The 24,659-nt window shown below is 46.3% G+C and overlaps 1 protein-coding gene across 2 annotated transcripts; it reads left to right on the forward strand.

Moving 5' to 3' along the window:
• Nucleotides 1-9,824: 9,824 nt before the first annotated feature.
• On the forward strand, nucleotides 9,825-20,622 carry rfng (RFNG O-fucosylpeptide 3-beta-N-acetylglucosaminyltransferase). 2 transcript variants are annotated; one of them, XM_080460436.1, is made up of 9 exons: nucleotides 9,825-10,340; nucleotides 10,667-11,164; nucleotides 13,920-13,968; nucleotides 14,518-14,620; nucleotides 14,955-15,108; nucleotides 15,296-15,381; nucleotides 16,589-16,754; nucleotides 16,835-16,920; nucleotides 20,057-20,622. In XM_080460436.1, exons 2-9 carry the CDS (start codon nucleotides 10,736-10,738, stop codon nucleotides 20,130-20,132), a joined length of 1,149 nt encoding a protein of 382 aa, XP_080316562.1. In that variant the 5' UTR covers nucleotides 9,825-10,340; nucleotides 10,667-10,735; the 3' UTR covers nucleotides 20,133-20,622. The 2 variants fall into 2 exon arrangements, with proteins under 2 accessions (XP_080316562.1, XP_080316563.1); XM_080460437.1 differs by having other exon boundaries at nucleotides 9,832-10,340; nucleotides 15,000-15,108; nucleotides 20,057-20,615.
• Nucleotides 20,623-24,659: the final 4,037 nt, after the last annotated feature.

A 24,659-nucleotide genomic window follows, 5' to 3' on the forward strand; every position in this document is an offset into this window, starting at 1 on the left:
CTTTTCTTTTCACTTCCTGTCACACTCGCTTCACTAGTAGAGGAAACGTGCTTTTACTTCTTCAGTTTCAATATGAACACAATATGCAGGGATTCATTTTAATTAAACAAATCAATATTATTTAAACACATTTAGTACAGAATCTTAGATATATTTTATTACTCAGTCATACTGGAAAGTAGTCGCTGTACAAGCTTAAAAAACTTTGAAATAGGTTTACTGAATCCAGAATCGCTATCTAGTGTGATATAATAATGTATATAACTATACATTTGGTATTGTATATTTAATAATATATGCCCAAAACAAAACGCACACATAGAAGTACTGCGAGGTAAAGTACTCCTCCCACCGTATCTGAACATCATGTGCCCAAATTAAATTAAAGTGATTCTAATAGGTGTGAATTTTAAGTGTTATTTCAGTTAATAATTAAAATTAAGGCAAAAAATCCAACAATTTTAAGAATGTTCTTATTGGGGGTCAAATCATTCTTTAGGGTTCGGTTTGGATAAATGAACGGGTTCATTCTCAGCTGAGGGTTAAAAGTTGCAGGTTTCCATCATAGTCCTTTTTAAACACAAACATAAAAGTGTTGAGAATTGATGAAATGTGTTCAGGTTTGGTAAAGTTTTTAAATGTTTAGATATGGTCGTATTTATTAATGACTGGAAATCTAGGAGTAAACTTTATTTTGAAAGTCTTCTTGCTGCAAGATTCTATAAATGCTTTGATAGAAGATTGACGTGTTGGAGAGAATCGACCTGAGGTTGATTTAGTTCCACTAAACTCAGACTAACTGTCATTTCCAATAAACCAGCAACACAAAACTAGAACTTTCTAAAAGAGACTAATGAAGCTTCTGCTTCAATTTTTAAAAAAAATTTTTTTTTTACAAGCATGTTAATGAGAACGTCTTCTATTAACTGCTCTCTATTACAATCATTCTCACCACTAGCGGGCTCTCTATTCACTGTGTTTAAAAATACAATCATTCTCACCACCAGGGGGCTCTCTATTCACTGTGTTTAAAAATACAATCATTCTCACCACCAGGGGGCTCTCTATTCACTGTGTTTAAAAATACAATCATTCTCACCACCAGGGGGCTCTCTATTCACTGTGTTTAAAAGTATGATCATTCTCACCACCACGTTTACACGGCAACTATTTTTTTTGTTGCGCTTTGGGGTTTGTTTACACGGCAAAATACTTGAATTGACAGAAACTCAGGTTTTTGAGAATGACTCCGGAGGGGAACTCAGATTCTGTGGAAACGAGGGAAATGCAACTTTCTGGGAAAACTCTGTGTAGATGCCATAAACACTATTAATCCTGTAGTAGTCAGTACTACAACGCTGGATTGTCTCTTACTGAGGTAACTTCAGGATTAACTCTGGTTTCCTTTTTTCCAGGTAACTTCAGGATTAACTCAGGTTTTCCGTACTAAGACTCTGGTTCAGTTCTTCCCAGGATAAATCACCATGGTAACTGACTCTGAATGTCTAACCTGTTCCGGAGCAGGATATGTTCTGGATAAGATCACAGTGAGTGTAAAGCTCCACCTCCTGACCAATCAGATCTCTTGGAAAATGCCCCGCCCATTCTTAAATGATGGTGATTGGTGGTCGGGTTCAGCTCTGAGTTGCAGTGGAGCGGAGAGGAGAAAGTATCTAGAACAATCATTTTGACAGAACCCAATAAATCCTGGTCTCTGAGCTTTGAAGGATGTTCTTGTTCTGGTTCTGGTTCTGGTTCTGGTTCTGGTTCTTGTTCTTGTTCTTGACTTGTTCCAGGTCAGTTTGGCTCCACGAGGGTTGAGCTGGAATAATGAGTTTAATACTAATGCTCACGCTGACAGAACTGCAGAACCATGAATTAATGGAAGCAGAACCTCTCCTGTCGTCACGGTGATGAATTAATATTCCAACAGGAAACACACTCACACGGAGGAACCTCCGCCTCAGAACAAGTGGAGGTAAAATGTAAAGTAAAAGAAGAGCAGTGAGGAAGCTCTGCCTCGAACCGTTCTGCTGGAATAAAGTGAGTGACTCCGGTTCTATTGTCCCATGAATTATTCTGCTCTAATCTCACCAAGTCAGCATTAACAAGTCAGGAAGGTTCTGGCTTTGGCTGCAGCAGCAGTGTTGCTGTGAGCTGCTGGATGGGTTGGAATTCTTCATAATCTCAGAGATTAACTGCTGCTCTATTGTAAAGCCAGCTGCTCTGCAGGGTTTCTCCCTCTGTGATTGGTCACACACTGCAAGCTCCGCCCCTTTCAGGTGAACGCTCCAATCCTGAAGGGAAACTCTGGTTGAACTCTCCATCCATCCATTTTCTCCCATTTGTCCATGTCCGGGTCGCGGGGGTGGCGGTCTGAGCACTGAACCTTTCCTGCAGGTGGAGAGCCCACAGGAAGGTGGAGAGCCCACAGGAAAGTGGAGAGCCCACAGGAAAGTGGAGAGCCCACAGGAAGGTGGAGAGCCCACAGGAAGGTGGCGCCCGGCGTGGGACATGAACCCTCTACTTTGAGATTGAGAGTCTCATGCTCTACCAGCTGAGCTATCCTTGATCTTTTGGCTGAGCTAGTGAGTTGATAACCTGCTTCATGTTAATGCTGATAAGGATCCAGAATGTCTGGGTTGGTTAATCTAGGTAACAGAGCTATCCTGATATGTTAATCTAGGTAACAGCAATATCCTGATATGTTAATCTCGGTAAGAGAAAGATATCCTGGTATGTTAATCTAGGTAACATTGATATCCTGGTATGTTTATCAGGGGTCGTAGTCCTTGCCTTGGAGGTCACTATGTTGTGTAGTAAATAGTAGTTCTGCACATGCTCAGTAGAGCTAATCAGAACAAAGTTTCCTCTGTGGTGTCATGATTACCAGTCCATATTCTCCTGGAGTTGGTACTTTTATTTTGACAGTCACCATAATAACAGTCCATCTCTGTAGTTTTATTTTGACAGTCAGCGTTATAACAATTCAACTTGGTACTTTTATTTTGACAGTCACTGTACCAACTTGGTAGTTTTATTTTTCACAGTCATCGTAATAACAGTCCAACTTGGTAGTTTTATTTTGACAGTCACCATAATAACGATCCAACTTGGTGGTTTTATTTTGACAGTCACCATAATAACGATCCAACTTGGTGTGTGTGTGTGTGTGTGTGTGTGTGTGTGTGTGTGTGTGTGTGTGTGTGTGTGTGTGTGTGTGTGTGTGTGTGTGTGTGTGTGTGTGTGTGTGTTTCCAGTACTGAAACTAACAACAGCACCTACTAGTGGACCAACATGGAAACTATGTCATTTTCAGTGTTTCTCCCATTTTCAAAATTCAAACCTTTTCTGAAACAAAACTGGTCAAACTTTTTGTTTTGTCTTGAAAGGCGGTGGAGACGGACGGGGCTGAAGACGAAGGTCCATGATTTGAGACGAGTGGTAAAGCTTGAAATCAGCCTGACTACTTTCATCCTGTCAGGAAACGTTTCTGTTAAAAATGGTCTATTGCTTAGACAAGTATGAGAATGGCTTATTAACTAAATATATTACTTCTTTTATCAGTGAAACATCATTAGCCATATTTAGTATTGATTGAAGATGTTTACTATTGATTAAATATATTTCGTATTTGTGTTGTCTGTCTTGACGTTATAGAAACCAGACAAGGTGAAGTAACTAGTCTTTGGCCGTTTTCCAATTCTTAGAGCACCAGTGTGTACTCGCCTACGTCATGAGTAACTACTTGCAGCGTCCTTGGAAGTGCGGAAATACAAATTTATGAGGACACATCGACGTTAAAGGAGAATTGGAACACGAGTACTTGATGACATGGTGGCTGTCATGGCTGGATGATGGACCCTGAAGCTGTGGAGGAGGAGGAGGAGAAGGAGGAGGAGGAGGAGGAGGAGGAACCTGTTGTCTCTCAGGTTCAGCAGGAAGATGATTTGTACTTGATATTTTATATGATGATCTAAATTTTTAGAACATTATTGTAAAATAGTACCTTTTCTGTTGCATACATGCTGTGTATATTACAGTGTATTGTACCGTGTATAGTACAATGTACAGTGCTGTGTTTAGTACCATGTACAGTACTGTATAAAGTACAGTGTATAGTTCTGTGTATAGGACAGTGTTACTATTACTTCTACCTCCTATACAGCCTTTATTTTACTCTTCATCTCCTTGAACAATGAAAGCAGCTGATCAGAAACGTCCTACTAATACAAACTAGTATTTTACTGTTTTACTGAAGATCCCTGATGTTTATTAAATGAAGTAACCAGCTTTTCACATACCTGCTGCTTGTTGTCATCCTTCTGCTCATGTCATTAATATGTACTCTATTACATTTGTCTAATATACATCCTACAGTTAAGTACTCCAATCATTAGCTGTAATTTCTCTTTAGAATAAATGCATAAATGGCTTATACTGTGTGAGAGTAAATACATAAATACACACATAGCTTATACTGTGTGAGAGTAAATACATAAATACACACATAGCTTATACTGTGCGAAAGTAAATACATAAATACACACATAGCTTATACTGTGTGAGAGTAAATACATAAATACACACATAGCTTATACTGTGTGAGAGTAAATACATAAATACACACATAGCTTATACTGTGTGAGAGTAAATACATAAATACACACATGACTTATACTGTGTGAGAGTAAATACATAAATACACACATAGCTTATACTGTGTGAGAGTAAATACATAAATACACACATGGCTTATACTGTGTGAGAGTAAATACATAAATACACACATCACTTACACTGTCGAGTAAAGAAAGATATCAAGCAGAAGATAAAGGAAATTTTATTTAATAAACTTCAGCAGAACCTACAACAGTAATAACACAAGTTAGAAACATTATGTACATAGAAATATGACATTGTCTTTTAAAATTCTAAAGTTCTTTCTAACCTCATATATTATACAGTATTTTTTAATGACAGGTAGATGCAGGGAAGATTCTACCTTGCTGACATGTTTCAGCTGCATCTGTAGTCTTCCTCAGAGCCTCATCTGGCCCGTCACCTGATGAAGACCGACATGTCATCACAACCAGATGAGGCTCTGAGGAAGACTACAGATGAAGCTGAAACATGTCAGCAAGGTAGAATCTTCCCTGCATCTACCTGTCATTAAAAAATACTCTATAATATATGAGGCTTATTGATGTGTACATTGGCAACTGGGGATCTGTGCAGGATGCTCTTGTCCCGCACAGATCCTCCATGTACCAGCAAGTACTGGTCCCAGCTGGGTACTTTCTGCTGGGTGATGGAGGAAGTACTGTATCCACCAAGTACTTTCTGATGGGAGACAGAGGAAGTACTATATCCATGCCTGCAGTACACAGTTGTTATTATATCACTGTACTGGCAACCTGCATTATTTCAATAATCAAAATCATGAACACGAAGGTACACAATGAATTCTGATTCATGATTACATCAAAATATATCAAATGTTTTCATGTGAATTTTAACTGACAGGCAGGTTGAAACCCAACAGACTCCAGGTCAAACCTGCTGGTGCTCCGTCTTTCTGAGAGCCTGGAGAGACGTCCTTGCTGTCTGAGTGTTGTCTGTGTGGCATCGGGTGACATCATGGAGGTGAAGAGGGAGGTCCAGGGAGGAGGAGGAGGAAGGTCCAGGGACGTTAAGTCCTGGATGTCTATCAACTTCTTAATGCTCAACACATCCAAGACTGAGGTTCTAATCCTAGGTCCTAAAAAGCTCAGGGATTACTTTTCAGACAGTCTGATTAGGTTAGATAATATTACCTTAACCTCTAACAGTGATATTAGGAACCTGGGTGTTATTTTTGATCAGGATCTGTCCTTTATTTCCCATGTTAAACATGTCTCCAGGACAGCCTTCTTCCATCTAAGGAATATTGCAAAAATTAGAAACTTCTTGTCCTTCAAAGATGCAGAAAAAATTATTCATGCCTTTGTGACTTCAAGATTAGATTATTGTAACTCCCTAATGTCAGGATGTCCAAACTCCTCTGTTAGGACCTTACAGCTAGTGCAGAACGCTGCTGCACGTTTACTAACCAGAACTGGAAGAAGAGAGCACATCTCCCCAGTCTTAGCATCCTTACACTGGCTTCCAATTAAATCTAGAATAGAATTCAAGATCCTTCTGATCACATATAAAACTCTTCATCAGAAGGCTCCGTCCTATATCGAGAAACTTCTAGAAGTTTATCACCCTCCACGAGCCCTTCGCTCTGAGGATGCAGGACTGTTGGTAATCCCTAAAGTCCATAAAAGTAAAACAGGAGGCAGGAGTTTCAGCCATATGGCTCCTTTACTCTGGAATCAACTACCAGCCTCGGTCCGAAAGGCCGACACCATTAGTTTATTTAAGAGTAGACTAAAAACATTCCTATTTGATAAAGCTTATCCTTAGGAATAAAATAGGAATAAAATAGGAGCACTAAGTTGAGCTGCTCTAGGCCTAGACTGCTGAGGGGATTTTTTCTCTCCCGTTAAAGGGAGGAACTCTACATTTGGAGGTTCTGTTTCTTGTCTTTCTTTCTTTCTCTCTGTGTAACAACATTACTGTAGACACCAGACACTGCCGCCGTCTTTTTTATCCCTGACAGGAGGAGAGCAGGATCCAGGGGATCAGACCCAAGACTCACAGAGTGGAGTTACGACGGTCCTACTACCCGACCCCCCCCACAGCACCGGGACCCCACCGCAACGGCACGGCCCTTAAACTCCAGACTGAGATTGGCTCATCATCAGACCAACGCTCATCATAGACTTTTCTTAGTATTTGTACTTATCTGGCCTGTCTGCCACTCTCTCTCTCTCTCCCTCTTCTTTTCCTCTCTCTCCCTGTCCTATCCCATGTACTTCTCCCCCCAACCGGTCAAGGCGGATGGCCGTCCTTCCAGAGTCTAGGGTCCGCCCCACGGTTTCTTCCTGAAGAGGGAGTTCTTGAACTTCTCTCCATGCGAGGGAGTTTTTCCTGGCCACTGTTGCTTGTTACACCTGCTTGCTTTGGAAGGGTTTAGTTGGGTCCTGTTGTACTCTATCATTGTAAGAGCGCTTTGAGATGTTTGTTGATGTGATTTAGCGCTTTACAAATAAAATTGAATTGAATTGAATTGAATTGAATTGAATGATGATGGAGATGACCAGGTGACACTGAGGGCGTCCAGAGGGACCTGGCAGGAAGTGATGTGCGAGCGACACTCACTGTCCAGCTACCTGCTCCTGAAGAACGACCTCCAGGCCTCAGAGAGGAGAACTACATCTAGACAGGAAGCTCTCCTCCTGTGGTCATGTTCTCTACTCGTGTAAATATATGGAGATAGATGGATAAAGACAGAGCGATCAACAGACTGTAAATGATTGTATATGACTGTAAAATATAGAACTTAACATTTCTCTGTGTTATTTGATAAACAACGTAATGTTGCTTTAAAGAAGAAATTGACTCGGGTGAATTTCAGCAATTATGAGGTCTATGAGGAGGACATAAAACAAAAAGAATGACACACTACCAGTTAAGTAAGTTATTAACTCATGTATGAATAAAATATATACATGTAATAATTCAAGCATCAAAAACAATTCTCACTCCTCATCTGGAAGTGTTCCTCTTCTCCACTGGATCAGGCTTCAGGTTCCTCAGTAGTCCTGGATTACAATAGTGCATGGTGTTAGTTTGAATCCACAGCATTCTCCAGTAGAACCAGTAGAACCTCCGGTAGGACCTCCAGTAGAACATCCAGTAGAACCAGTAGAACCTCCGATAGAACCTCCAGTAGAATGGGTAGAACACTTTAGTGCAATTGAGACAAAACACTATGGCCAGTAGAACCTTCACCTCTCAGTCAAGTTAAATAGTTTTAAACATGATCTTTCCCCTCAGCAGCAAATATAAATGTACATGAACACTGTTAGATTTACACTAAAACATTTAGATCTCATGAAAACCTCAGAACAAATGTGTACGTAAACGTGATCTTGAAATATCAACCTCATAACAACATTTTAAACAACTATATTCTGGCCTAAAATACTCTTAAAACTGCACTCTGTTGAACAATGACGCTAATATTTCAGATTTTTACTCACCGTTGTGTGTTTCCTCCTCCTCGATCTCCTCCGGCTTCTCCTGCCAAATGCATTATGGGTAAATTGGCTTCCCAAGTCTGCACAGGTCAGTGTCGATGCATCCTCGAAAAAGTGGGCGGAGCGAGGATACATCCGGGTATTCCATGTGTACTCGGTGAGAAACGGCCTAAGAATTGGAACAGTACTTGGTCTCCCACTGATGACGTTTCACGAGTGCACGAGAGCACAAGTATAGACAAGTATGGGTATTGGAAAACGGCCTTTAACTTTATTGAACAGCCGCTTCCGGCTACCGGCCTGACTGCCTACGTCACTATGACCAGCTTGCTCAGCCTTCAGGGTAATGGAGTTCTAACCCACGTCATGACATCACAGAATTGATTTAACATATTTTGTATTGATTAAAGGAGACATATCATGCTTTTAAATCCTTCCTTTTTACATATAAATCATACAGTTGTGGTCTATATAAAGCGGAACTGCAATGCTTGGGTCTGAATTCCTCATTATTAGAGCTCCACAGGCCCCTTTTCAACCCCTTTTCTGATGTGCTTCTGAGAGCAACTCGTTTTGGGGCGGTCTCTTCATACCCCTCCTCCTCTCCAGGTTGCAGAGGTGACACTCGGTTCAACTCCACCCTGTTCGGCCATCTTTGTAGTTTGATAGAACAGATACAATTATCTAGCGGCGCAGAAACTTTATAGTCACACATTATTTACAAAATGTCAACAACGGAAGATTTGTCCATCCAGCCATACATGTTGGAGCCAGAGTCGGACCCGGCGGAGCGAGATGAAAATGACGATGATGCACCTACAGAACAACGTCTTCATATGGATGTAACGCAATGGTGTGTTACTATATTTACACTAACTTCTCCATCCATGCCCACTACTACAATACTGCCTGTATTACAACGACTATTTAACACAGAAGTTACATTATAATCTAAAACGAGCACACAGCGCTAACATATGAAGACGGTGCAACTGCTAATGCTAACAAAACAATGACAGGGACGTCTTATCATCACACTTTTTAGCGTTATATACAGCTTACCGAAGTGCTCTGTTCGTCGTCTCCATAGATAGAAGGAACTGACCGCTCAATCAGACCAAGTCTTTCGGCAAATCCTTCTTTATACTGGCGGAGGTTGCTGAAGCAGTCGTCCTTGAAGTGATTCGCGCACACAAAAATGACCTTACCCACAGATGTGGGTACATTTCTGTGAAAAATAAAACTCAACCAGGCACTTCGAAAAGGTTCTGATGCTGGGAGACGGTGTAACGAAGCTTGTGGGTTACTACATCCAACAACCGAACATTTCGAATTATCCTCTCGTAACTTCGGCATCGTTGAGGTTGGACTACAAAATCGCAGTGAGAAACAAAAATGGCGGATTGCTCGAAGTGTCGATGTCCTAATTTGGCAGTTCCGCTGCGAATACTGTGACGTCATTGTTCAAAAAACGTAATAGAGAATAGAAAAATCGAAACCGATTGCAAAATATGACCAAAACAGAATATAAAGATATCAACGGAGCACCTGAAGAGACTACTTTGAACTTTTCTGTACTTCTAAACACTCTAAATATACAACAAAATGCATTTGAGGGCTAAAAAAGTGGATTTAGCATGATATGTCCCCTTTAAAGGCTTGTGGCCTCAGTAGTCGGTTTCCGTTTGTGCTCTTATTCTGAAGGCCTTGAGCGGAAGTGAGGCTGCAGTGTTGTTGTTTGGAGCGGCTCGTCTCACAGACCATGGAACAGTTAATAAACCAAAAGTGACTGCAGCTCGGTCCTCGGGGCCCGCGGGCTCAGCTGCCGAAACCGAGCCGAGGCTGGGACGCTAGAGGCCGCAAGGAGGAGCCGGAGAAGCTGAGGTCTTCCCCGGCACGTCGGAACAAAAAGAGCTGCCGTTTCGGATTTTCTGGTTTCCCTGTTATCTGGTGACCAACTTCCTTTCGCTGCCTCGTTGCCGCGAGCAACAGTTGATGTTAAAACCTCACCAGTTCTTAACAGCAGATGTTGCTTTAATTGGTAGCTCCGGATTTCTGTCGAGTTTTCAACATTTACTTTTACCAACAGCAATAAGGAACACTAAAGCAAGTCGGTCACTAGTTAACAGGGTAACCAGATAATCCGAAACACCAGAGGAGCCCAGGCGGAGTTTACCCTCCAAACTGACCAGAAGCGCGGCTGAGACTGAGGTAAACCTCCCTGGAACAAAGACTCTGTGGCCGGATGAAGGAGTTCATCTTCAAACTGCCTGTTGGTTGTTTCACCGTGAAATCTGCCATTTCTTTGTTTCTGTGGCCGAACTCCGTTTAAAGTTTCTCAACCCGGAGTTCAGCACGTCAAGAACGACTGACTCCATCTCTGATTCCTGAATCACACACACACACACACACACACACACACACACACACACACACACACACACACACACACACACACACACACACACACACACGTCCACCTATAAAGCATTAACGTTACTTAATTCTAATTGTGTTGACTGTTTCTCTGTGTGCAGGGTGGAGGTGGTAGAGTGATGATGGAGCAGGGTGGTCCTGGCCGGGGCTGCCGCCCTGGAGGCTGATGGATGCTGCTCCGTCAGGCAGTCAGGATGCATGTAGCTTCAGTGGGCGTCACCAAGTTCTGCTTCCTGTTCTCCCTGGCATTTTGCGGCCTCCTCCTGCTGCTCATCCCCACCCTCCGGCCCCTGGCTCGCCAGGTGGAGCTTCCTCAGCCCCGAGCCTACGTCAGGCCCGCCCAGATGCCCCCGCCACAGCTCGCCGTGGCTCCAGTGTCTCAGGCCCATGCTGTGGCTGCAACTGAACTCCACAGAAGACGGAACAACACGACCGCGGTGTGGACGGATTCCGAAGGAGCCGCTTTCTCCACCCGGCCGGGGCCCCGGGACCAGCTGGAGGAGCAGGACGTGTTCATTGCTGTGAAGACCACCAGGAAGTACCACAAGTCCAGACTGGAGCTGCTGATCCAGACCTGGGTGTCCCGGGCGAAGGAGCAGGTGAGCAGAGCTGCAGCACCAACTGTCCGTCTGCCTGGAGGTGGAGGTGGAGGTGGAGTCGGAGTCCCGACACAAAAAAGGCCAAAAATGCAGCTGAAGCCCCCCCGCCCCCCAATCCAGTTGTAAACAAACATGGCCGACCCGTGGTGGTACGACCCGTAGTGGTACGACCCGCAGTGGTACGACCCGCAGTGGTACGACCCGTAGTGGTACGACCCGTAGTGGTACGACCCGCAGTGGTACGACCCGCGGTCCATATTCTAGTTTTAACCTCCAGATCAGTAGTTTAATAGTTGAGACTCTCCCTGATATCATCCGATGTGTCATCAGTCCATGTTGATGTCAGGTTCTCTCCATTTTCTTCACCTTTATAGTGTTTTGTTCGCTGCACACGTCTGTGTAGTTTCATTACAAAATCAAGCAACAGCGCCCTCCAGTGGCCCGGCAGACTAACTACATCATTGTCTCTGTTTCTGCTGCTGCAGTGGAAACACTCCTTTTTTTAATGGATTAGGTGTTGTCATGTGAAACGTTGCCGTGGAAACAGGGCCTTAGTGTGTTCAGGTGGGGTTTCGGTGTGTTTGGGTGGTGTTTCGGGTGGTGTCTTGGTGTATTTGGGTGGTGTCTCGGTGTGTCCCTGAAGGACCCTGATGCCCCCACAGCCTCAAGGCTCACTCACCCAGAGAAGTGTTTCATGAACCAGACAACCTGCCAGCTGACGGCGGCGTGCTGTGACCTCTGACCTCTGGCCTCTGACCTCGTACACACCTCCCCCTCCCACTTTCTCCTCGTGTGTTTCTGGTAAAGACTCTTGGTTCTGAGCAGCAGCAGGAACAGCAGAGCAGACCGGAGGCCTCGATTAACCTCTCAGTTCTATAGTACGCACATTATAAACTTCATTCGTATGTAAAAAACTATCGTTTACGTGAGTCGTACTCCTGTCAGGAAGTTATCAATCTTAATAAATCCCACTTCGCTTCCCAGTTCACCATATATGGTAGCAACACGCCTCCAGTTCACCATATATGGTAGCAACACGCCTCCAGTTCACCATATATGTTAACGACACGCCTCCAGTTCACCATATATGGTAACAACACGCCTCTAGTTCACCATATATGATAGCAACACGCCTCCAGTTCACCATATATGGTAACAACACGCCTCTAGTTCACCATATATGATAGCAACACGCCTCCAGTTCACCATATATGGTAACAACACGCCTCCAGTTCACCATATATGGTAGCAACACGCCTCCAGTTCACCATATATGATAGCAACACGCCTCCAGTTCACCATATATGGTAGCAACACGCCTCCAGTTCACCATATATGTTAACAACCCTCCAGGGCGTCTTGGGGCCATGAGACAGTGCCGCAGACACCAGGAGTCACAACTAAGGGGCCGTCCACACCAGGAGACCGGTAAACCTAAACCAGCTGTTTCTGGCCTATCGTCCACGTGAAGCGGTGTTCAGGAGCCCGGAGACAGGCTTTTTGAACACGAGTCCCAGAGTGGATAATTCTAAAACCCCGGCAAAGACGATCATCCGTGGACAAAAGATGACGTAATGGCCCCCATCCTCCCCCCACCGCGGTCCACTACGTCACCTAATAACCACAACAATCAGGGACTACAAGCTCGGATGGAGCTGCAGAAGCTAGAAGCAGGCGGAGCGGGGCCATAGACCTATAACACTAGAGTTATAGAGGTTTATGTGTTTATGTGCAGAAGCCTACTTCTAAATTTCTATGTGGTCTGTCTTCTTCTGCGTTTTGGTTGTGTCTGGTGAGTCACAGCGCCCCTACAGGCCTGGCATGTGTACTACATGCCCTGTAGCCTCGTGTTGAGCCGTGTTCATAGTGAGGTGAGGACGGTTTGTTGGGAGAAGGCCAGGGAGGACAAAGATGGTTTTTTTCGTGGTGTGGATGTTCCCTAAAGCCCTCTGAGAAGGTTGTCAGCTGATCGTTTCACTAACACACGGCTTCAAATCGCCTACTGCTGGGTTTTTTAAAAAGCTCTTCATCCTGGGGGGTGGGGGTGGGGGGAGTGATGGTATGAGGGTGAACGTTCTCTCAGGATGTCGTGTTCAGATTAGTGCCGTCACGATACCAACATTTTGGTATCGATATCGATACCACCATGTAGGTTGATACTTTTCGATACATTCCCAAATAAAAAGAAAACACAAGAAATGTCATTAAATTCAGCCTGTCTTCAGTAGGACCAATGTCTTTAAATGGTTTGTTACTATGCAGTAATCTTTATAACATTAAATGGTAAAATAAAATATTTTCATATTATATTCTTTTATATTATTTATTATATTATATTTATAATACTAATATTTATAATGCTTCAGTGTTCATGGAGACACCACGCTCATTTGTTTTGAAACCAAAGTTCTTCATATAGTACTTCTAGTACCTGTTACAGCCTTGTGGATGTAGCAGCAGCCATTGATTTCTCTCTCTCTCTCAGTTGCGGATCTCGGGTCGGAGCACGCATTCGTGTCGGCTGTTTTTTTTCACACCTCTCGGAAACCGAAGCGCAAAAAAGAAACCGGAGCGCAGTTTTCCACACTTTCCATTGTCCAAAACGTCCCGTAACGTCAAGGAAAAAAGATCCTGGTACCAGCCGGGCCCAGTATAGTCTTGTTTATAAGGCGTCAGTACTGCGATGCCAATACAGTACCGGTATACCGAACAACCCTACTTCTGATGGACCTCACTGTGTCCTGCTCTGTTTCAGACTTTCATCTTTACTGACGGGGAGGACAAGGAGCTGCGCCTGAGGACCGGTGAGCCTCCGAGCGTCGGGGAAACTCCGAGAACAACTCCTCATTTCACCCTTTTCCCTGAATGGACACGTGTGATGAACCTCTTGATGTCTGACACACGAGGGCGCGCTTCCAAACTACAGCCCTTCAGAATGTCCAGTAGCAGTGTGTGTCCATGGAGCTGTCCTCCATCAGTCTGTCAGCCTAAACACACTCCATCCTCATGTCTTCATGTCCTCATCTCTTCATATCCTTGTCTCTTCATGTCACAATGTCTTCATCTCTTCATATCCTTGTCTCTTCATGTCACAATGTCTTCGTGTCCTCATGTCATGTCCTCATCTCTTCATGTCCTCATGTCTTCATGTAGTGCATGTGTGTGTCCTCCAGGAGTATGTGTGTGTGTGTGTGTGTTTATGTGTCTGTCCTCCATGAGTGAGAGAGAGTGTGTGTGTGCGTGTGTGTGTGTGTCCTCCACGACTGTAGCGAGAGTGTGTGTGTGTCCTCCATGAGTGTAAATAGTGTGTATGTGTCCTCCATGAGTGTAAATAGTGTGTGTGTGTGCTCCAGGAGTGAACATCATCAACACCAACTGCTCCGCCGCTCACACCCGTCAGGCGCTGTGCTGCAAGATGTCAGTGGAATACGACAAGTTCATCGAGTCCCGGAAGAAGTGAGTGAACAGTCTACACACGGTCTACACACACACAGTCTACACACGGTCTACACACACACAGTCTACACACACACAGTCTACACACACACAGTCTACACACGGTCTACACACGGTCTACACACACACAGTCTACACACAATGTGAGGGACAGCCAGCAACTGTGTGTGTGTGTGTGTGTGTGTGTGTGTGTGTGTGTGTGTGTGTGTGTGTGTGTGTGTGTGTGTGTGTGTGTGTGTGTGTGTGTGTGTGTGTGTGTGTGTGTGTGTGTGTGTGTGTGTGTGTGTGTGTGTGTGTGTGTGTGTGTGTGTGTGTGTGTGTGTGTGTGTGTCAGGTGGTTCTGTCATGTGGATGATGATAACTACGTCATCCTGCCCAGCCTGCACCGCCTGCTGTCGTCGTTCCACCACAGCCAGGATGTTTACCTGGGCCGGCCCAGCCTGGACCACCCCATCGAGGCCGCGGAGCGCGTGAAGAGTGACGGCTCGGTCAGTGTTGGTCAGGTCACGTCCTTTAAGCCCCGCCGTGAAACACCAACCCCCCCGCCGTGAAACACCAACCCCCCGCCGTGAAACACCAACTCCCCGCCGTCCAACACCAACCCCCCGTTTCCCGAGACTCTTGGTCTCGTGGTGTCTCTGACTTGATGTTGTGTCTGGTTCTGGTTCTGCTCAGGTGTCGGTCCGGTTCTGGTTCGCCACCGGCGGAGCCGGTTTCTGCATCAGCCGAGGTCTGGCCCTGAAGATGAGTCCGTGGGCCAGGTACCACCACCCGAAGAACCACGTCTTCTGCACCTAGGACACAATCTAACATCAGTCTGAAGAGAAACCAGCTGAAACCGGTTCAAACCTGTTAAAGTGTCATGGAGGACGGGGAGTTAAACTAGTGATGTCAAGCCATTAAGAAACATTAACTAATTAATTGCACAATTTTCTTTAATTAATTGCGATTAATCACATTGTTTTTCTACTGAAGACTGAAGCTTGTAATGGAGATTTATTCAGGGAAAACCACAGAATTAATGTCAACTCGGCACACAGTCTGTATTTAAATTCAAAGACTATTTTTATCACGTCCTTTTAGCTTTTGGTGAAACTGTTTAAAAAAGTTAGAAAATAATAAAAACATTAATTAATTAATTAATAAACATCTAACATCAGTCTGGGTTTTTGTTTGAGTGCAGTGGAGAATTTTAATATTGTAAACTTATTACATGAACAAAGTGGCAATAATATACTGTAACACACACACACACACACACACACACACACACACACACACACACACACACACACACACACACACACACACACACACACACACACACACACACACACACACACACACACAAGAGAGCCAGGGAAAGAGAGAAAGAGTAGAAATTAATATTTCACCAGTATTTCCTCCAGCTTTAGCAGTTTGGAGGCTCCTGGTCAGCCAACATGGCAACCTGCTGTTTTGCTCCAGAATTACTTCTGTGGTCGTTAAATTCGGCTTTTCAAAGTAAAACTAATGACGTTCACTTTCTCAATCAGCCGTCAGGGAACTTTTTAAAGTGAAACTTTCTGCCTTTATATTATTCCACTGGGTATTGTGCTGCTCTGTGGTCACGGTGCTGCATCCAGAGACGCTGCACATGTGGCTGCTCTGGTAAGGGAGTTACAAAAAACAACCCCCCCCCCCAAGTTGTTGAACATTTCAAATCAATTAAATTAACGTGTTATTTTTAACAGCACGAGTTCAAACTGATAGTTAAAATGGGATTTTGTTTAAATTGCACATTTCTCTCCCGGTTTAGTGAAAACGAATGTAAATAAATGTGGAGTGTTTCTCTGAACCCGGAGCCCCTGAAGATCTCCGCTTGTTTTATTGCTGACGAGTCAGAATTGAACAAGAAGGGGTTAAACACCACCTCCAGGAGGTCTGCTGCTGCTGCTGTCGTTCTCATGAGGAACTTGTGTTTCTCAGTTTGGGGAACTTCATCAGCACGGCGGAGAAGATCCGGCTCCCGGACGACTGCACCGTGGGCTACATCATCGAGGCTCTGCTGGAGGTCACCCTGACGCACTCTCACCTGTTCCACTCTCACCTGGAGAACCTGCAGAGGCTGCCTGGAGTCAGCGTGCTGGAGCAGGTGAGTCCACCAGGGGGCGCTGTGGAGCGTTTGTGCTTCATGATTCAGAGTTTTGTTGACGCCTCTGGTCCAACACTCAGGTGACTCTCAGCTACGGAGGCCTGGAGAACAGAAGGAACGTGGTGAGCGTCGGGGGAGCGTTCACGCTGGCTGAAGACCCCACCAGGTAAACGCACCGCACACACCGGGCGCCAAACATCAGGCCTATGGGCCCGCGCTGGAGCGTGGCAGGACCAACCCGCCAAGCGAAGGCTCAAAGTTTCAAAGAAAAGAGATTTATTTTAGCTGCAGCAGACGTTTCTGGACATTTCACTATTTTCACCAGGCTTCACTCTAATTGGTTCATGGTGATACTGGAGTCATTTTCAGGTTAGAAAATATATATTTGAAAAGTATCGCCACCTCCACTGTGCACAACAACAAAGAACACCTTTAATCAGTTTAAATCTAAAGTTCTTTCTGGCGTTCTGGTGGCGGCCCGGCTGCTCTGGATCAGACTGGACTGAGACAGTTTGACTCTCTGGTGTGAAGGAGCTTCTTCACTCAGTCCACCAGAGGGCGCTGCTCTGAAGCCACAGACAGGCCAGGGCAGACCAATCAGAGGACCTCCAGCTGTCCCTCATGTCTTTCAGCTTCCCCCTGCTGGTGGCGCTGAGAGTCAGAGATTCTCCAGGGGTCCTAAAAGTCTTAAAAGTATTGAATTTACAAATCTGCATTTAATCCTTTAAAAAAAGTCTTGAAAAGGATTTAAATCTGATATTCTACATCTTTTGTTTTCTAAAACTGCCACAAATAGTCGACACAATTAATGCCCCGAAAGGGCTTAGCATGTAGCATGTAGCACGGCTCAGAGTCACATGCTGCACCTGATTGGACAGACGCGTCTCGGGGACACACCCTACTCTGCGTCTGATTGGCTGGTGCTGGCTGCATTCTCTACTCTGATTGTTTAGTGTCTATGTTAACCTGCAGCATGAGGGCTGGCGAGCCAATCAGAGGCAGTTGTTGCTTTTTCTTGCTTTATTTGATTTATTTGGTCATATTAAGTTTACCTTTGTCACGGTCAAGGTGAGCTCTTATGTTTTGACCCCTGAGTTGTCTTCAAAATAAAATGATCACAAATAAATAGCAAACCTTTTTTGTTTAGTTTTTTTTAATTCGTCGTAGCTTAATCAGAAAATCTGAAAGATTTATCATGAGAAAAATCGCCGTGAGGGGAGGCACTGAAGTTTTGTTGCCATAAATGTTTCTGCTGTATATTGAGAAGTGTCATAAACTTACACGGCTCAAAAAAGTAAAGGGACGCCTGAACAAGACTACGTCACACTGGTGGGACATCCACCTGTCCAGGGAGGAAGCAACAACATGAGGAAATGAGAGGCAATTATCAAGACAACTAGAAAAGAGGTTCTGCAGGTGGTGACCACAAACCATGACGCTGTTCTCCTGGTTCCTGGCTGAGGTTCTGCTCACTGGTGAATGTTGTTCGTGTTCTCCGTCCTGGAGGCAGCAGGAGGCGAGTCGACAACCAACACAAGTTACTCAGGTTGACCAGTTTGCATCAATGTGAGCTGTGTCTCCCAGCACAGTGTCCAGACCAGAGCATGGAGGAGACACCAGGAGACAGGCCAGGACACCAGGAGACGTGGAGGGGGGGCAACAAGCCAGCAGCAGGACCTCTACCTCCTCCTTTGAGCAAGAAGGAACAGGACCTGCAAGATGACCTACAGCAGGTCACTAATGTGATGGTTCTGCTCAAACTGTCAGACACAGACTTCATCAGGGTGCTATGAGGGACCACGTCCACCGGGGGGGGGCAGTTCTTACAGCCCATTGGCATTAGCCAGAGAACAGCAACACTGGCAGGTTGGCCAGTGGAACCCTGTGTTCTTCACAGATGAGAGCAGCTTCACACTGAGCACATGTGACAGACGTGACAGAGTCTGGAGAACGTGGAGAACCTTCTGCCATCAGGTACCGGGATGAGATCCTCAGAGCCAGTGTGAGACCAGATGCTGGTGCAGTGGTTCCTGGGTTCCTTCTGATGCAGGACAATGCAAGGCCTCATGTGGCTGGAGTGTGTCAACAGTTCTTCCATGATGAAGGTCTTGATGCTCTGGACTGGCCAGCCGGTTCCCCAGACCTCAATCCAACTGTCTGGTTCCATCCACCAACCACACCTTGACCACAGACGGATGCTTTGATCCAGGTCTGGAAGAACATCCCTCAGGAGGCCATCCCTCAGGAGGCCATCCCTCAGGAGAACGTCCCTCAGGAGAACATCCCTCAGGAGAACATCCCTCAGGAGAATGTCCCTCAGGAGAATGTCCCTCAGGAGGCCATCCCTCAGGAGGCCATCCCTCAGGAGAACGTCCCTCAGGAGGCCGTCCCTCAGGAGGCCATACCTCAGGAGAACGTCCCTCAGGAGGCCGTCCCTCAGGAGAACGTCCCTCAGGAGGCCGTCCCTCAGGAGAACATCCCTCAGGAGGCCATACCTCAGGAGAACGTCCCTCAGTAGGCCATCCCTCAGGAGGCCGTCCCCCAGTAGAACGTCCCTCAGGAGGCCGTCCCCCAGTAGAACGTCCCTCAGGAGAACATCCCCCAGGAGAATGTCCCTCAGGAGAACGTCCCTCAGGAGGCCGTCCCCCAGTAGAACGTCCCTCAGGAGAACATCCCTCAGAAGAACGTCCCTCAGGAGGCCATCCCTCAGGAGAACATCCCGCAGGAGAACGTCCCTCAGGAGGCCATCCCTCAGGAGAACATCCCTCAGGAGAACATCCCCCAGGAGGCCATACCTCAGGAAAACGTCCCCCAGGAGAACGTCCCTCAGGAGAACATCCACCACCTCATCAGAAGCATGCCCAGGCGTTGTAGGGAGGTCCTCCAGGCAGGTGGAACCACACACAGTACTGAGCCTCATGTTGACTCGTCTGGAGGAATTTTACCTGCAATGTTATTCTCCACTTTTATTTTGATAGGATTCCAAATCCAGACCTCCATGGGTTAATAGTTTGATTTACATTGATCATCTTTATGTTACTTTGTTCTCAACGCACTCTACTGTATATTGAATAAAAACTTTAAACACAGATATTTCATCCTTTGAGATCTAGGGTGTTCTTCTAGTGTTTCTTTATTTTGTTGAGCAGTGGAGTTTGGTGAACCACTTCCTGTTAGGAACCAGTTTGCTCTGACTGTCAACATGCTTCCAAATGGGCTTTATGTTTTGTCCTCGCTCTTGTTAAAAAGGTCTTAAAGTCTGAAATTTGACTTGTAGGAACCTGTTCTCCTCCGTCCTGCAGGTTCAAGACCATCCACTGCCTGCTGTATCCACACACTGCCTGGTGTCCACAGACAGTGGCTCCCTCCAAACCCTGACCACAGCCTGAGGACGTCCACAGCCTGGACATACTGACCACAGCCTGAGGACGTCCACTGCTCGAGCCAAAGACCAGCGCCATGTGTAGAGGAGGAGTCACGTTAATAAGTCACACCCACTTCCTGTGAACTCAGCAGTTTGTCCTGATCCCTGATCAGTATCACTCCAATATCACTGGGAGCTGAATCCTTTAGAGCAGGGGTGTCCCACCTCGGTCCTGGATGGACTCCTGTCCTGCATGTCCTAGTTCCTCCCTGCTTCAGCAGACCTGAATCTTTTTTTAATTTTTTTTTTATGTTTATAATTTTTTGTTTATTTATTTCAGGCATTGAACACGTTTAGTGTTATCACACACACACACACACACACACACACACACACACACACACACACACACAAATATGTACAATATATAACCCTTCACCCTATTGTCATGTCCCTGTGTCTCCCCTCACTTTTCTTCATTAAAGCTGATTTTATGGACTTGTGCTTGGGACCCAGCAGACTCCCCCAGAACCACTTCCCATCACTGCTTCAAGGATCCTGGTGACCTGATCCCCATCCTGGCCTTCTGGCTGGCTTCCTGGTGAACCTGATCCCAGTCTAGCTGGCCTCCTGGTGAACCTGATCCCAGTCTGGCTGGCCTCCTGGTGAACCTGATCCCCATCCTGGCCTGTCCCTGGTCCTCTTGAGCAGTTGTTTCCAGGTGTGGCCTCTTGGAGCTCTGAGCACCCCCCCCGCATTCCAGCCGCACTCACCCCGGGCCGGGGTGAGACCCCAGGGGGGAGCCACATCTCCCCCTCTCCCCCCACCCTGTGGAGTGTTGGATGCATGTAAGGGTGTGTCTTTGTGTTTTGAGGAGGTGGGTGCAATGTGTGTGTCTATGGTGAGGTTTAAAATTGGGGGGTAGCGGGGGCCCGGGCGTTCTACAGCTGACAAGTGGCAGAACGCCTCAAGACCTTGCGTGACTAGGTGTGGTTAAAATTGTGGGTGGTGCAAAGTCGAGGGGAGGACCCAGACCGCAGTTAAGTAGCCTGGACCCCCCACCCTAGGCACCGCCCCACTGTTGCCTATTTTGGAGTGATGTAAGGCAGGGTGGGTTGTGAGGGAGGGGGTCCCCCCATCGCTAGGACCTTGGCCCAGCTGGAACCCCCGTGCTGCCCCACCCCACCCCCAAGCACCCGGCTTATGACAAGGCGCCGTAAGAGGGTCTAAGAGTCCAAGACCCGCAGGGCCCAGTGTGAGCCCGGCTGGAACCCAGTGGTTAGGGAACCCCCCCTCACTCTCACACACACACATCCCATGTTTCAGGCCCTGGAGGTCTCTCTCAGTCTACTGTCCATCCAGAATCAGGAGTCCCACCGTGCCCCCCCCCCCCCCCCCCCCCCCCCCGATCCGGGAGCGAGGCAGACCCAGAGCGCGGCAGCAGGGGCCAGCCCGCCCCACCGGGGGAGAGGCAAAAGGAGGACCCGGCGCCGCAGCGGGCACCCCCACCAGCAGAGTAAAGAATACTTTGAATACTGCAGAGGAGTAAAGATTACTGTGAATACTGCAGCGGAGTACAGAATACTGTGATACTGTGAATACTGCAGAGGAGTAAAGATTACTGTGATACTGCAGTACAGAGACAGAACACTTCACCAGGTCCAGCTCATATTAATGACCTGACTTATTCTTGTCCTCAGGTTTAGTCCACTAAGGAGGTTCAACACACTCTGAGTCTCTCCTGGACTGAGTCGACTCACTCTGACATTAAACTAAAGTCCCAGACTAAACCCAGTTCTTTCACAGTAAAAATCCCAGACTAAACACAGTTCTTTCACAGTAAAGGTCCCAGACTAAACCCAGTTCTTTCACAGTAAAAGTTCTAGACTGAACCCAGTTCTTTCACAGTAAAAGTTCCAGACTATACCCAGTTCTTTCACAGTGAAGGTCCCAGACTAAACCCAGTTGTTTCACAGTAAAAATCCCAGACTAAACCCAGTTGTTTCACAGTAAAGGCCTGCTCTGAGCACCGCTCACCTGCCTTTCAAACTGATGTGAATCAACACATCAGTTTAAAAGATCTCCTCCACTAACTGAACATCTAACTGAAGATGGAGCAAGACAAGACAAGACAAGGAAGAAGCTTAAAATGAAATATACCTAAATAAACCTTAAATTAAAAGAAAAAGTGTTCAGTGGCTACTTCAAGTAGTAATTTAGGCCCTGAACAAAATGTAGCTTGAACGGGTCCTCTGGTAATGTCCCACTGAGTGGATTCACTAAATGTCATAAGCCGCTGTTCCACCGCAGTACGTTGTGGAGCGGAGCGGGAGGTTACGGTACGGCAAAGCGCACCCAGGACCGACTCTGTCTCGCGGTCCCACCACAGACACTACGGTAAATGTGGTGTTCTTCAATAACGAGGCGGGGCACGCGTTTCACTAGTTATATTTAGATATCTGGGAGCAACAACGACAACGTGATACAAAGGGTTTAACAAGCTGCTTCCGCTAAAGACATGCGCAGTAGGCACACAAGAGCTAACTACGGCAAGTCTACAAGGTCAAACTTAATGCACATATAAACAATATCAATACACCACATTACCTCCCCCCTTAAATGAAAGGTAACCACCGCATAGGGCATTACACCAACATAAAATTTCACATTAATTAGGCATGCTAAACTTTACAAAAAACTCAACCCTCAGAAACATCTGAACAATTTCCAGAATCCTACTGTACTTAAACCCTGTAACGTGAGGGCCGCTTAGTCGTGCGCTCCGAACGCCTCAAAGTCACTGTCCCAGGATCAAGCGGCTCGGGTTGTTCCAAAACAAGAGGTGGTGAGGCCGGTGCTGTGGAGACTGGCCCAGTAAGGTCATTCTCCTGCTCAGCCAACTGAGTCGCTCCTTGAGAACCTGGGTCTGGATCTCCCTGAGAGTACCGAGGCCGCAACTGGTCTCCGTGACGCCTGTACATTTGGTCAGTTGTCTCTCCTTGCACCCGGTACGACACTGGACCCGTCTGTTGTGCAACTACTCCAGGGATCCATTTGGGTTTATCCCCTGCAGTATTGCGTAGATACACAGGATCATCCACATCAAACTGTCTCTCTGCAGCTCGACTGTAATGCTCCTCCTTCTGCTGATACTGCTGCCTCCTCACTCTCATTTCGATATTCGGCTTTAGAAAGTCCAACCGTGAACGCACATGTCTCTTCAGGTGCAAATCCGCGGGTGACTCTCCAGTCGCACTGTTGGGAGTTGTGCGATATCGCAGTAGGAAATGTGAGACTTTGTCCTCAACACTCAAATCTTCTCCGTCCAGCTTCTTCATGCCCGCCTTGAATGTGGCAACAAACCTCTCAGCGAGGCCATTGGTAGCTGGATGCCTCGGTGCACCAGTTGTGTGAAGGATGCCGTTCCTTTTAGTGAACAGCTGAAACTCTTCTGACATAAAGGTTGTGGCATTGTCTGTGACAATTTGCTCAGGTAAACCATATGACGCAAAAAGCCTCCGAAGCCTTGTAATGGTTGCGGAGGATGTTATTTGTGTCATCTTGAAAACCTCCAACCACTTAGAATATGCGTCGACAACTATCATAAACATGTGACCCATGAACGGACCAGCAAAGTCAATGTGGAGCCTTTTCCAAACCCCTCCAGGAAACTCCCAGGGGTGTAAAGGGACTGGGCGCGGCATACGCTGCTCCAACTGGCACCGGTCACACTGCTTACAGGTTTTTTCAATGTCCATGTCTACACGTGGCCACCAGACATATTGCCTTGCAACGGTCTTCATCTTTACAATACCAGGGTGTCCACTGTGGATGTCATTAAGCACTGCTGTTCTTAACTTTGTAGGTACCACTACTCTTGTACCCCATAGAACACATCCTTGCTCAACAGATAGCTCCTCCCTCTTGTTGTAGTACACCTTCAGTTCTTCGGTTACCTCTTTTGGCCACCCTTCCATGATGTATCTGTGCAGCCTTGATAGTTCTGCATCCTTACGTGTTGCCTTGGAAATCTGATTTGCACTCAGTGGAACATCCTCCAGGTGTCGGCAGATTATAGCATGTAGGCATGCTGTCATTGACGCTGTTCCTGCATCCGTAGTCTCCGGCAGTGGGACACGAGACAGACCATCTGCATTGCCGTGTTCTTCTGACTGGCGGTAGATAATATGATAATCATGAGCAGACAGTATAATAGCCCACCTCTGTATACGCTGCCATTGTCGGAAGTCCTTTATGCTCTCCAAACAGCGTGAGCAGAGGTTTGTGGTCGGTGATCAAGTTGAACTTCCGTCCCCACAGATATTGATGGAATTTCTTCACTCCAAACACCAGGCTCAACGCCTCCTTTTCTATCTGTGAGTAGTTCTTCTCCGCCGTTGAGAGTGTACGAGAAGCATAGGCTATAGGATGCTCTTGTCCGTCATGCATCGTGTGCTGAATAACGGCTCCAATTCCGTACGCTGAAGCATCACATGAAAGAGAAAGCGGCAGGCTCGGATCATAGTGAACTAACACTCTGT

The sequence above is a fragment of the Lipophrys pholis genome, assembly GCF_963383615.2.
Source record: "Lipophrys pholis genome assembly, chromosome: 1".
NCBI classification, from domain to species: Eukaryota; Metazoa; Chordata; class Actinopteri; order Blenniiformes; family Blenniidae; genus Lipophrys; species Lipophrys pholis.

Excerpts from the sequence above, each read along its gene's own strand:
- rfng (XM_080460436.1), top strand. The coding sequence starts at position 10,736 with ATGCTGCTCCGTCAGGCAGTCAGGATGCATGTAGCTTCAGTGGGCGTC. Across the intron at positions 13,969-14,517 it reads GGAGCTGCGCCTGAGGACCG|GAGTGAACATCATCAACACC; the intron begins GTGAGCCTCCGA and ends TGTGTGCTCCAG. Across the intron at positions 14,621-14,954 it reads TTCATCGAGTCCCGGAAGAA|GTGGTTCTGTCATGTGGATG; the intron begins GTGAGTGAACAG and ends TGTGTGTGTCAG.